Source organism: Apodemus sylvaticus, chromosome 23, assembly GCF_947179515.1.
Source record: "Apodemus sylvaticus chromosome 23, mApoSyl1.1, whole genome shotgun sequence".
Classification (NCBI taxonomy): domain Eukaryota; kingdom Metazoa; phylum Chordata; class Mammalia; order Rodentia; family Muridae; genus Apodemus; species Apodemus sylvaticus.
Window position 1 is genome coordinate 10,226,061 of NC_067494.1, and position 14,337 is coordinate 10,240,397.

General features: G+C 42.5%; 1 protein-coding gene and 1 pseudogene across 1 annotated transcript; one reads left to right on the top strand and one right to left on the bottom strand.

Annotated features, from left to right (window-relative positions):
- Positions 1-66: 66 nt before the first annotated feature.
- Positions 67-1,065, bottom strand: Taar1 (trace amine associated receptor 1). The gene has a single exon (XM_052169214.1). It carries the CDS (start codon positions 1,063-1,065, stop codon positions 67-69), a length of 999 nt encoding a protein of 332 aa, XP_052025174.1.
- A 9,198-nt stretch (positions 1,066-10,263) lies between these two features.
- On the top strand, positions 10,264-14,239 carry LOC127673482 (voltage-dependent anion-selective channel protein 1-like; annotated as a pseudogene).
- The last annotated feature ends 98 nt before the right edge of the window (positions 14,240-14,337 follow it).

Sequence of the window (14,337 nt, forward strand, 5' to 3'; positions counted from 1 at the left end):
TCTCTCCAGTCCCCAGTCACCAACTGCTTTTCAAAACTGTAAAATCCACGGGTTTCATAGGTTGCATTACAAAAATAACTTAGACCTAGATGAGTCTTTTTGGAAAATTTTACCAAAGAGAACCATCTTCAATGCTCTTCTGAACCAGGGATAGAAAAAGGCATAAACCATCGGATTGAGGGCAGAATTCAAGTACCCAAACCAAGTCAGTGCGTCACTCAGAGAGGGCGGCATAACATAGCCCAGGAAAGGATTCAGGACCATGCAGAAAAAGAACGGGCACCAGCATGCGAGGAAAACGCCCATCATGATCCCTAAGGTCTTCGCGGCTTTTGTTTCCTTGCTCGGTGGCGCTCGACTTTTCCTTTCCACTCCAACTTGAAGATTTCTCCGATTAATTGACCTTGCTTGTGCTTTAGCTATGAAATATATTCTATAGTAAACAAACAACATAACAGATCCAGGTATATAGAAAGAAGTGATGAACGCCAGTACCCCGGATACTTTACTAAAGAAGAGAGAACAGCCGCCCAGGGAGCCGACCTGGTTGTAATACAGCTCTTCGACTCCTTTTAAGTTCAGCTCCAGGAAGATCATCCCGAATGCAAAAACAGCAGGAAGGCTCCAGCTAACGAGGATCATCACAAAAATAGTGGAGACGTTGATCTTGGCTCTGTATCTCAAAGGGTCATACACCGCACAGTAGCGGTCAATGGAAATGAAGGCTAAGTGGAAAATGGATGCGGAACTCAGCGTGATATCGATGCTCGTGTGAACTTTACAGAAGATTTCCCCGAAATACCAGCAATGCTCAATGGTTCTCACCATGCTGTAGGGCATCACCAGACAGCCCAGCAGGAAGTCGACAACGGCCATGGAATGAAGGAGCCAATTCGTGGGGGTGTGAAGTTGCTTGAAATGGGATATGGAAACTATTACTATTAAGTTGCCAACCAGAGTAGCCAGGATTATGAGTGACATTAGGCTATACAGGGAAGCGCGGGCGTCTCGTGACCAGTCGCTGTTCATTTCGGAAATATTAGTGATGGCGTGGCAAAGATGCATCACTGCAGAGAACTAGACACAGGCTGGGTTTTCCCTTTGGCAGGTGAGCAATACTTCTCCAGAACTCATAGTCAGGTTAGAACTCCACCTCCTTTCATTTTTATGGACAGGTAACTGTCCCTGAAACCTGAGAGGTGGGAAAAGAAGAAAAATGAGGAAGCAGTCAGCACCTAACTCAGTCTTTTATACCATATTTCCACGTTCTTGTTGAAGAATAGCTGCTTTGGAAATTTTATTTACAAGGTCAGAATAATGCTCCAGTTTAAAATATGTTTAACACCTGGTTGGAGCTGGACATTGTGCTAAAATATAAAGCTCGAAATAAAGTCAGGGCATAAAACCTCCACATTCACAAGCCAAAGAAAATCAAGTGATGATTATTTTATATTTCCATCAAGGGAAATAGTTTTTGTCTAAAGGAAGACAGAATCTAGTTGGAAGGTTTACTCTCTACATGTCAGATCTACCTGGGCAGAAGATAGATTTAAAATAGCCTTTAAGTATATCCAGGTGAGACATTTTCCATCTATACTCTATCAAAGTTGTTCTTAGCCAATTTACTACTAGATTACCAAGCTCAGTAGTAAGTCTTCCGATGACATTTTGTCTGGGATCTTGTCGAGGTTTCCGATAGATCCTTCCTCTGGCTTCTGAGTCAGCACCCCTTACAAGTCTGGCACCCTGACAAGCTGATGCATCCATCACCCCACCACTACCACCACTACCACACACACACACACACACACACACACACACCCTGGTTCCCTTCTGCACCTTCTCTTCAGACAGTTTCTCCTGGGCTTGTGTAATCTACATGCCAACAAGTCTAATACAAGGTCTGCCTTCATCTTCCTCGAAACTCCAGAGTAATAGTCTCTGCTTGCTGGAAGATATCACTCTTAATGTCTAGGTCGGCTCTCTGTCTCTTTTTCATCATTTGCCCAAATCTTACCCTTTCTCTGACCTGAATGTCTTGGAAATATGAGCTCCAGCTTGGGAGTACCGGATCCCAGTCCTGGATGAATGGATACCCAGACACCTGGTTTTATTAGTATTATTTTAAAATTTAAAATGTTCATATTGTAAAGTCAGTAAATGTTCATTGTAATAGCTTTGAAAGCAACAAAAGTATCTGAAATAGTTTGACTTTATTTCAAATATGTATCATTAGATATGTATGGTGTATATTCAATAAAATGTTCAGTATAAAGGGCTAGTTCATTTATCTAAAAGTGGAATATCTTTTAAAATAAATAAAAAATATTGCAACATTTTTTTCTCTGTTATTAGGATGTTTCAAAACTCCACAGGCTAAGTTCACTTATAGTAGTTTATATACAACATATTTAATATGCTTTTGAACAAGCATGAAAATAGTCATTGTGTTGTGTGATCTAAGTTCACAGTACTGTTTGACTCGGGATGGTAAAACTGAAACTGCCCAGATAAAACCATAATAACAAAAAAGGTACTAACACCAAAGTTAGCCATAGATTTCCCTAGGCCTCTTTCTTCTTTTTCGAATTCACAGTTCCTACTATGAATTCTTTACTACCATATCCAGTCAAAGATACTGAATAGTCTAAAACATATTGCCTATGACTTGTTATTAACAAACTCCAATTACCTGTTTCTTTTGCCTGAATACTTCTTTTTGTGAAGTGTTTGTCCTTTTACCTTTATATTTAAGTCACAATTTTGCTACATTTCTAAGCTCAGCTCATGTCTGGTTTTCCACTAGACAAATTCTCAAATAAAATTAGTTATGGATTTACTAATAATTCTATTATAAAATATTTTATAGCTCTGCATTTCATCCTGTGTCTTTTCTTCAAATGCCGAAAGTATTTTGGACAAAAATCTTATTTTTAAAGGAGGAAAGAAACAAGGGGCAGGGGAGGCAGCCTTCCCAGATGCTGACGTCATCGTGCTTGAGAAGGAACATGACCAGAATCAAACCATCCCACTGCGTGAAACAAAACAGGCAGCAAAACCCACAAGAGTCCTCACCATCAACACAGAACAACAGAAAAAATTAAAAACAATCCTCCTTAGATTATAGTGAATGAGTTCCTGCTATTCTAACATACATGAGGTACGTAAGGGGTGTCAGCTGATACTTCTGTAGGGAAAAGGTTTTTGAATTAGTGTACACATACATACACACCCACACACACACATACATGCACACTTGAGGTAATTTGAAAATATGCCAACATTTTCTCTCAAAATAATACTAGCATTATAAATATCTCAATTAGTACTTTAATAATTTAGTTCCATAGTTTAGTATAGGATGATGGTATGATGTGTTTTAACTTCAAAATGTCTAAAAATAATCTGTGAAATCATCTGAATAAGTTCAAACTAGCAACTAGTTTCTGAGTAAGCACCAAGCCACTGCTGGGTCCCATTACCTTTGTCGTTGTCTCCACAAATTCTCTCCAGCACTCAGGAGGGAGGGTCTCTAGGGTCTGCTTCAGCTGCTGAGTGTCTGCAGACGTATCTTCTATGGAAACAATGAGCAGAGCCCATGCAGAAGCCAACAGCAGAGATCCTGCCTTTGGAACCAGGTTGCCTTCCTCTGCCCCTATCCACCTGCTACTGGTGAGAGCCTGCTACTGGTTTATGACAGCAGATAGCTAGCACACACAGAATGCCACGAATATTAAAATCTGAAACGGACAAGCTGATAATAAATCTCTCTGAAACAAGGTACCTGTGAGCTATCAATCCAGCAGGAAGGCGCTTGAATCCTAAACCACCATCCGGAAGTGCGCTGTGAGCAAGCTAAATAGCCAGGGTAAATATTACCACGACTTTAAAAATAACCCCAGGGATGGGCCACCCATAATCACAGCCATCAGCGTTAACAGAATATAAATGAAAACACATATCCCTTTTACCTGCCTTAATTGTTGATTGATCTGAAAGCAAAGGACTTCTCTATTACACACTGGTACAAAGGAAACAGCCAGTACTCAGAAACTTATTCATTACAGGAGCAGATGTTAGGTACACAGAATAAACTGAAACCTAAAATATCTTACAGTTAGAAAATCCCACAAAGTAACAGTTTTCTTATGTAGTAGTAGTAGTAGTGGTGGTGGTGGTGGTAGTAGTAATAATAATAATAATAATAATAATAATTTGAAGCATTGACTTTAAAGCTAGAAAGAAATTTTTTTTTATATATCCTGACCCAGTACAGATAAAGGTAAAAGCAAAAAGTGATGGAGAAAAGACTTTAGGAAAACGTCTCCGCTCTGTTTAATCCTCTCTGGTATTTGCTGTTTTGTTTTTTTTTTTTAGGTTTGTTTTGTTTTAGTTTGTTTCTTGGATTTTGTAAGGGGTGTGTTTGTTTGTTTGTTGAAACAGGGTTTCTCTGTGTAGCCCTGGCTGTCCTGGATTTTAGAGCAGGCTGGCTTTGAACTCATAGGGATCCATCCACCTGCCTCTGCCTCCCCAGTGTGTGGGCCACCATGGCCTGCATTTCAGGCTTATTTTTTTTTAAGCACTATTTAGAGAACAATCTTGTCTTTGTGGTTATATGATCACAAATATTTTACCTATCACTTTATACTCATTCCTATATACACAATTTCCAAACGGATCCCTTAGTCACTCATGGAGCTGCTGCATTGACTGAAGGTAAACAGAACAGCTGCAAGCGGGGCCTCTCACCCAACTCGGTACTGTTATGTGGGAAGCATGCGAGGGTATGTCTTAGTCAGGGTTTCTATTCCTGCACAAACACCATGACCAAGAAGCAAGTTGGGGAGGAAAGGGTTTATTGAGCTTACACTTCCACATTGATGTTCATCACTAAAGGAAGTCAGGACTGGAACTCAAGCAGGTTAGGAAGCAGGAGCAGATGCAGAGGCCATGGAGGGATGTTCCTTACTGGCTTGCTTCCCCTGGCTTGCTCAGCCTGCTCTCTTACAGAACCCAAGAGCACCAGCCCAGGGATGGTGCCACCCACAGGGGCCCTCCAACCCTTGATCACTAATTGAGAAAATGCCCCACAGCTGGATCTCATGGAGGCACTTCCCCAACTGAAGCTCCTTTCTCTGTGATAACTTCAGCCTGTGTCAAGTTGACACACAAAACCAGCCAATACATGCTCAAAACGACTGATTTATACTCCCAGCTCTTTAAGTTCTTAACATTCACACCTTGTCTCTGCTTTATTGTGGGCGAGAGGCACATCCCCACCCTTTGAGTTTGATCTTATTTTATATCTATGGGTATTTTGCCTACACACATTTTGTGCACCACGTGTAGGCACACACCACATGTGTGCAGTGCCTGAGGAAGCCAGAAGAGGGCGATGGATCCCCAGAGACAGGAGTTTTGGAAAGGTGTGAGCCACTCTGTCAGTGCTGGAAAACAAAGAGATCCTCCTCGGAAGAGTCCAGTTCTCTCGACCTCTGAGTCCAGTGCTCTTAACCACTAAGCCATCTCTCTATTCCCTGCAACAGCTTTTGAGTTTGGAGCTTTGGTATTTTATTTGTAAAATGTAGACAGAAATAGAGTTGTTTTTTTTTTTTCCATTTGAAACCTTGCCCGCAGGAGTGCTTGGGTTTCTGAATGTCTTCTATATAATCACCCCACCTTGTCCACTGTCCAAAGAGGATCAGAGACATGCGGAAGACATGGAGTCATGAAGAGAGACAGTTCATAGCGCAGCCTCCCTAGCAGCTTACAAGTGTAAGTTGCTGCTTCTGGTGGTTTGAATGAGACCGTCCCCACAGACACACGTTTGAATGCTTGGTCCCTCGTTGATAGACCTATTTGGGAAGGATTGGGGGTGTGGCTTCATTGGAGGAAGTGTGTCATTGGAGAGAGACTTTGAGGCTTCAAATGTTCATGCTATTTCCAGTTAGGTCCCTCTGCCTCTTTACATCCCAATAAAGATTTAAGCTCTTAGCTACTTCTCAGAACCAGTCCATCCTGCCTGCTGCTGTGGCCCTGCTAAGATCGTCATGAAGTCCAGTCAAGTTAACGAAGACACTGTTGCTTTGCGCTACCAGTTTTTCTGGCAATTCATTAATAAGTAATCATAGCAATGACTAAATGGATTAATTGTGTTTCTGACAGAATATAATTTGAATGTACTCAGAATGCATCCATGGAGGAAACGAATAATGGAATAAAAACAAAATTTTAAGACAGAATTGCTATTGATAAAGGTTTTTAATTGTTCAGTATAAATGCTAATTAAGTAGGAAGTTTTGGATATATTTCTTGGTAACTTTTTACTTCTCTACAAACTACAGGAAGTAGGGAAAGCTTAAACAAATGGCTTTTCCAATATCCTATAAATGTCCAGTTATGGGACAGACTGAGAATCGGGTATCTGTGTGTCCAATGTACAAATGTGTGCCGTTAGAAATGATTCTGTACTTTCAGAGGCCAGCTTCTGAGTGTGTTTAGCAGTAGATAATTGAAAAGACGCTGTGGAGTTTGCACATGTGATTCACTGGTATACCTGCCTGGCATGAGGGAAGCTCTGAGCTCTATCCCCAGACCCTCATAAAATTGTCCATGGCAGTTCATGGCTGTAATTTATTGTGTGGGAAGCAGAGACAGGAAAATCAGAAATTTAAGTCATTCTTAGCTACATAGAAAATTTGAGACTAGCCTAGGCTCTATGTGTCCTTGGACTCCCAAATAAGTGTGGGAAAGGGTATTTAAAAAAGAAAGAGGCGGGGGGTTACTATAGTCTCATACGCCCTCTTAAATAATAGAAATTTTATTAAAATGGATGGAATAAATGAGAATTAAGTGAAGAGAGCTATTCTTAGTTGTTTTATTTTATTTTGTTCACATTTTGTTATGTAAAACAAAAGATCTGTAAGAAAATTGAGGATAAGACTCTCCAGTGAGCCCAGCGTTGGTGGCACACGCCTTTAATCCCATCACTCGGGAGGCAGAGGCAGGCGGATTTCTGAGTTTGAGGCCAGCCTAGTCTACAAAATGAGTTCCAGGACAGCCAGGGCTACACAGAGAAGCTCTGTCTCAGGGTGGAGGGGGTGGGGGAGACTCTCCAGTGCATAAGATAAGAAAGACTAAGGTCCCTGATCTGTCAGAGTATGGGGAGCATTTAGTAATGTCAAATGTCAGGAGACAGGTTTAGCTGTCACCAAAAGGGAGTGTGGTGGCCATGAATGGGCGAGGGCTAAAGGTTACAGCTATTCAAGACCTGCTTCAAACAGGACTGGATCAAAAAAAGAGGCAGTCAGGTGAATAAATCTTTTGAACACACAGCAGGGAAAGAAGTGAGAAATGAAGTAATAATAGACAGAATGAGGAGCTCAGGATATGAAACAACAACAAAAAAAAAAACCCAACTCAAGCGTGAAAAAGCCTTAGGGAAAAATATGAATTAAAACTACTTCAAGATCCCATGTGACTCCAATCAAAAAGGCTGTCACTGAAAAAACAAATAAAAACACTGACTTCTCCCATGAAGCAGGAAAACATGGAGATGATGCTCAGGGAGAAGGTTTAACCCTAAAAACTACTGTTCAGAGTGCAAGAAAATTCTCAGTACATGATCAGAAAAGAAAGGCAATCATATAAGCCAGCAACAAAACCTGAGACAGACAACAGGAAATGCTCTAAAGCATACAATTATACAAGACTGGCACAAAAATAGATGGATCTTATCCAAAAAGTAACACTAACGCTAACAATAACCCTTATCCTAACCCTAACCGTAACAATAACCCTTACCCTAACCGTAACCTTAATTCTAATCCTAACAAACACTAACCCTAGCCCTAACCCTAACCCTAACCCTAATACTGATTTAAGTATAGCCCTAACTCTAACCCTAATCCTAATTTAACCCTAACCCTAACTCTAGCCTTAACCCTAACCCTAACCCTGATCCTAACTTAACCCTAACCCTGATCCTAACCCTAACCCTAACCCTAACCCTAACCCTAACCCTAACCCTAACCCAATCACTTTTAAAAATAGGATGCAAGGCCAGGCCCATTGCATGGAACCCACCCCTGACATTGTGAAAATGAACGAGAAACTGCGATTAGACATTAGAGCCTCATGCACTCTATGTGAGAATGCTAACCCCACACAAGAATACACAAACTATAAACCAAGATCCCATGTGACTCCAATCAAAAAGGCTGTCACTGAAAAAACAAATAAAAACACTGACTTCTCCCATGAAGCAGGAAAACATGGAGATGATGCTCAGGGAGAAGGTTTAACCCTAAAAGGAAAGGTCACCACCTTCTCTTTGGATTTTCACTTCCCTCCATGCGTGAGCTCCAGTTTTCATACAAAGACAATGATGTCCAAGGCCCTGCATTTTCAAGATTAATGAGGATGACTGTGCCCAGGACTATTTGTCACTAAAGAACATAAGAAAATCATGAAGTGTACAATACTTGAGAAAATGTCCCAGTCAGTACAGGTTTAGGCTGGTCAGAGAAAGGTCTTGGTTAAGAGATTTCAACTCTGTGATGTTGTAGAGTGGACCCTGCACTGTCCACAGCTGCATTCTCCTTCAAACAGGACACACGCATATGGTCATTTCTAAACCAAACTGTCAAGAAACCCACTGTGAGCCGGGCAATGGAGGCACACGCCTGTAATCCCAGCCCTCTGGGAGGCAGAGGCAGGTGGATTTCTGAGTTCAAGGCCAGCCTGGTCTACAGAGTGAGTTCCAGGACAGTCAGGGCTACACAAAGAAACCCTGTCTCAAAAAAAAAAAAAAGAAAAAGAAAAAAAGAAAGAAAGAAAGAGAGAAAGAAAGAGAGAGAGAGAGAGAGAAGAAAGAAAGAAAGAAAGAAAGAAAGAAAGAAAGAAAGAAAGAAAGAAAGAAAGAAAGAAAGAAAGAGAAAGAAAGAAAGAAAAGAAAGAAAGAAAGAAAGAAACCCACTGTGGTCTTCTGAAAAACATTCCAGAGAAAGACAAAATCTCTTCGCTTTGATTTTAAAAGTGGCTGACCAAGTAGTAGATTTATTTTGTTGGGTTTTCAAGTAGCTTTGTATTGTGAGTTTTATCTTAGGATTAACCTGCAAGGTTTAAAAAACAAACAGAAAGCATGAAAAAATTAAGAGACAAAAATCCTCTAAAAATGCCTTTGAGTTGACAATCTGGAAGGGAGGCCTGCCCTTAAGGGAGATTTGTCTACACAGTGAGACTCCCAAGGAGAAGCTATGTTTTCCTCTGCAAGTATTTGTCAAGCGGAAATAGCTTCTGGGTTAGAGATGAGGGGGCTGTGTTCAAGGTCGCCTCTCTGTGTCAGTTCAGACCTGTGTAGATCTGTCATGGTTTGAATATGTGTGGATTTAAGACCCTTGTTCTAGCTTCCCAGTAGTCAGTATTCTGTTAACAACCTTCAGTTGAAGATGTAGAACTCAGCTCCGGGCAGTGCTGGCACATGCCTGTAATCCCAGCCCTTGGGAGGCAGAGGCAGGCAGATTTCTGAGTTCGAGGCCAGCCTGGTCTACGGAGGGAGTTCCAGGCCAACCAAGGCTACACAGAGAAACCCTGTCTTGGAAAACAAAACAAAACAAAACAAAACAAAACAAAAATCTCTCAGCTCCTCCTGCACCATTCCTGCCTGGATGATGCCATGTCTTGATGATACTGGACCAAACCTCTGAAGCTGTAAGCCAACCTCAGTTAAATGTTGTCCTTTATAAGACTTGTGTTGGTCATGGTGTCTGTTCACAGCAGTAAGAACCTAGGACAAAGCCCGTCACGTGATGATACAGTCTCTGGAGTTCCTCTGTGCATTGGTTCCGCCGTGATTAGATCCTCCATCCCTTAGCTCTTACAATCTTTCTGCCTCCTCTTCCACAGGGCTCCCTGACCCCTGAGGGGGAGGAATTTAAGGGAGACATCCCATTTAGGACCGAGTGTTCCAAAGTTTCTCCTTGCTGCACATTGCCCCATCGTGGGTCTCCATATTTGGTCAAGTGGGAGATTCTTATGAAGTAGGTGTTAACAGCAAATGAGATGAAATGGTATCGTTTTCATTACAAAATAGTACTAAAATTATCCTAATCACTAAAAGTACTGTAATGTATTTCCGTGGCAGTCTTTGAAGGCAATGTTACATATTTCTATTGCTACATGTGTTCTTGCAAAGCTAATTCCAGCCTATTCGCGGTGCTTCAGCCTCCACGCCGAAACCCTTCCATCTCCACCTCCGAGAACATGGCTGGACCTCCCACACATGCTGATCTCCGCAAGTCCACCTGGAGATGTCTTCACCGAGGGCTACCTGTGGCTTTGGCTTACTAATTCTTGATTTAAAAACAAAGTCCTAGAATGGATTGGAATTTACCAGCTCAGGTTCTGCCAACACAGAAATCACCAAAGCGAACGGCAGTCTGGAAACCAAGCACAGTTGGACTGAGTATGGGCTAACTTTACAGAGACGTGGAACACAGACGACGCCCTGGGCACTGAGATCACTGTGGAAGACCAGCTGAAGCTGACCTTTGATTCATCTTTCTTGCCTAACACTGAGGGAAAAAAATGCTTAAAATCAATACGGGGTAAGAAAGAGCATCTACCTGGGCTGTGACATGGACTTCGACAACGCTGGCCCCTCAATCTGGGGCGCTCTGGTGCTTGGCTATGAGGGTTGACTGGCTGGCTACCAGATGAATTTTGAGACCTCGAAGTCCTGAGTGACCCAGAGCAACTTCGCATTTGGCTACCGGACAAAATTCCGGTTTCATACTAATGTGAACGACGGGACAAAGTTTGGTGGCTCCATTTACCAGAAGGTAAACAAGAAGTTGGAGACTGCCGTCAATCTCGCCAGAATTTCAGGAAACAGCTAACACTCGTTTTGAATAGCAGGCAAGTATCAGGTCGACCCTGATGCCTGTTTTTCGGCCAAAGTAAACAACTCCAGCCTGCTTGGCTTAGGGTACACTCAGACCCTAAAACCAGGTATCAAACTGTCACCCTCACGCTGTCAGCCCTGCTGGATAGCAAGAATGTCAGCGTGGCGACCACAAGCATAGTCTAGGACTGGAATTTCAAGCATCAATGAATATTGTACAATCGTTTAATTTTAAACTATTTTGCAGCATAGCTATCTTCAGAATTTAGTATACCTTGTAATGTTGTATGGTGGGGATGCAAGAGTTCATAAATACCACATTAGACCTCGAGGCTAAGGATGACTTGGCTTTAAGGTGTTTACCATTTCAGGGGTACAGCAGAAACCTCATTCCAGAAGGGTCCTTTTTAGCTGTAGGTGTGGGTTGTGGAGGAGGCTCTCTAGAGATGTCAGGCTGCAAGCGGAAGCTGGGAATGTGTGGACTCTTTGTAAATCTGTATCCAGTTCCAGATGAAATTGTGACTTCCTGAGCATCGAACCCTGGTGTCTGGATCCTATCTGCTTGGAAGCATGTACACAACTATGGGAAAGGGATGTTTTTAGACAGATCGTCACGCCCTGCTCCCATCATGCCCTAGCCCATCAGTTACCTGTTTTATACCAAAAGTAGTCTTTAGGGTATGGTTAGTTATTTCTTTTGTGCCGTTTTAGGGTGGAGAGAGTAGACATGATGCAGCCAGTCACTCAGGATTTAATTCTTCCTTGTCGCTGTCTTCTTCTTCTTCTTCTTCTTCTTCTTCTTCTTCTTCTTCTTCTTCTCCCCCTCCCCCTCCTTCCCCTCCCCCCTCCTCCTTCCTCTTCCTCCTCCTCTCCCCTCCTCCCCTCCTCCCTGCCCATCCCCCTCCCCCCCCCTTCTCCACACTCCCCCTTCCTCCTCCTACCCCTCTCCCCTGCCCCTCCCCTCGCCCTCCCTCCTCCTCACTCCCCCTTCCTCCTCCCCTCCTCCTCCATCCCCCTCCTCATCCTACCCTCTCCTCCTTCTCTTCCTCTTCCCCCTCCTCCCTCCCCCTCTTCCTCCTTTCCCCCCTTCCCCTCCTCCTCCCTTCCCTTCCTCCTCCTTCCCCTCTCTCCTCCCCTTCCTCCTTCTCCTTAACCCCTTCTCCCCCTCCTCTTCCTACCCCTTCCTCTTTCTCTTCCTCTTCCCCCCTCCCCCCTCTCCCTCCTCCTCCTCCCCCCTCCTCCTCCTTTTGATTCCTTCTTCTGCCATAGCACCAGAGTATGAAATAGCTTCCGGGTTTTCCGGCTCTGAGCTGGGCAGGTGATTGTGGTCACACCCCTGACAACACTAGGGATCTCAACTGACTCCTCTTGTAACCTCACCACTATTTTTTTTTTAGCAGTTTAATAGGTACATTATAGAGTCTTCCATTTTGTGTGGCATTCACTCCTCCCCTTCAAATACTGTAATTAACATCACTTAAAATAAAACTTGAATAAAATACTGAAAAAAAAAAGAAAGAATAAAAGCTAATTCCAGACTATCCAGTTATTTTCTCATTATGGTGTTTTTATAATTAATTTTTTACAATGCCTTCTTTCCTAGTACTAAGTGCACATAACAGCAGGATTTTGATTCAGTTTCACTTATGTTGTAACAGCAAATAAACCCTCAATTATTTATTTTGATTTCAAAAAAAAGAAAATTTTACGATAGATGGGAAGAAAGATGCCATCTGGCTTACCACAAATTTCATTAAATTAACACCTAATCTGTGACACTGATATTTCCATAACTCAATTCAAAGTTTAGTCTATTAACACATCTACATGCACTTTGCCCAGACATTAGCTATGTATGAGATAATTTACTACCACAGTGGCAAGCAGGTCCTCTTTGCTTTGGCATGGTGTCAAAGTTTATAGAAAGTATTGATGTCTAAAGCTGTTCAAGATGATAGCCATGTTTGCTATCCATGTGATTCTTCCGCCGGAAAGAACAATTTCAGAACAGAAAATTAGAAGAGTGCACTCTTACGGAGGGGAGATGGCTCTGTCAGCCAAAGCTACTCAAACGTGAGGACCCAATAACATGAGGATCTGATGAGGGTGGGCTGCACTATACGGGAAGAGCGAGGTGTGGTGGGGTGTGCCTACAGTCTCAGCACTGAAAAGGCAGAGTGAGCTTTCCAGCCAGGCTAATGGGTTCAGTGAGCTCCTGTTAAAGGAGATGCCCTGCCTCCAAAATCAAGATGGAGAACGATTGAGGAAAATATCTCACATTGATCTCTGACCTGCACATAAACATGCACATGTGCACTGAACACACACATACACACACACACACACACACACACAGAAAGAGAGAGAGACAGACAGACACACACACACACACACGCATGCACAGACACACACACAGAGCAGGGGAATGAACTAGCATGCAAGCAGGCTCACGATGCTTTTTGTTTACTGACTGTTCACTGATCATTATAAAGTGACCTTCCAGACCTGAAACCTTTCCTTTCTTCATGTTAACGTTTTTTTTTTCTCCATACCTCCAGATTTCATTCTCTGTGACAGATCCACAGATGTGATCAATCCACTTTGAACTTTTTTCTAGGACATAGGTGTACATAGATGTACATAATTATAGATGTGTACATAATTATATACTTTCTCTTAGTCTCCTATACTCTGATGATGAGGAATGTAACCTATCTCTCTTATAAAGGCAAAGATGCAACTGTGCTAGCACATTAATAACCACTAGACAAGCAATCAGTATCCTTTGGGTGGGGAGATGGCCCAGAGGATAAAGCACTGCTACGTGAGCCTGATGACCTATATTCAGAATCCCAAAACCCACAAAAAAGCCAGAAACTGGATCATGTGTTCTGTAATACCAGTTCTCCTGTAGCGAGATGGGGGTAGAGACAAAAGGTTCTCTAGAAGCTTGGTGGCTACACAGTCTTGTAATTCCAACAATGAGCTGACCTTGTCTCCAAGTAGGTGAAGGGTAAGGATGAACCCAAGGTTGTCCTCTGACCTCTACTTATGGTCATTCCATTCCAAAAAGACCAAGAATGGGCACACACATGAATTCTCTTGGGTGTGCACATTTTTATTTAAAATTTGCCCTATACTTTGCTAAGTGGTGTAATATCTAAATATTTTACTGTCACTGACAGAGAACGTGTAGTGTGAGATTAAACACACCATTTTCAAAAATGTGGCTTTCTTGTTTCCTAATTCTAGGAGATTGTCAGTGATCTGGTGGCTGTGCCATCAATGCAGGAGCCATCTTCTCCAGAGTTGCAGGAGTCTTGGGGACGAGACTAGCTGGACACTCTGAATGAGTAGACCATTTCGTTCAAATCTTTAGATTTGATAATGGGACCAAGAAGAAAAGACTCTCTGTGTTGGTCTTGTCGCTGTTG

Bases quoted from the DNA above. Each gene is read 5' to 3' on its own strand.
- Taar1 (XM_052169214.1), bottom strand. From the start codon at position 1,065: ATGCATCTTTGCCACGCCATCACTAATATTTCCGAAATGAACAGCGAC.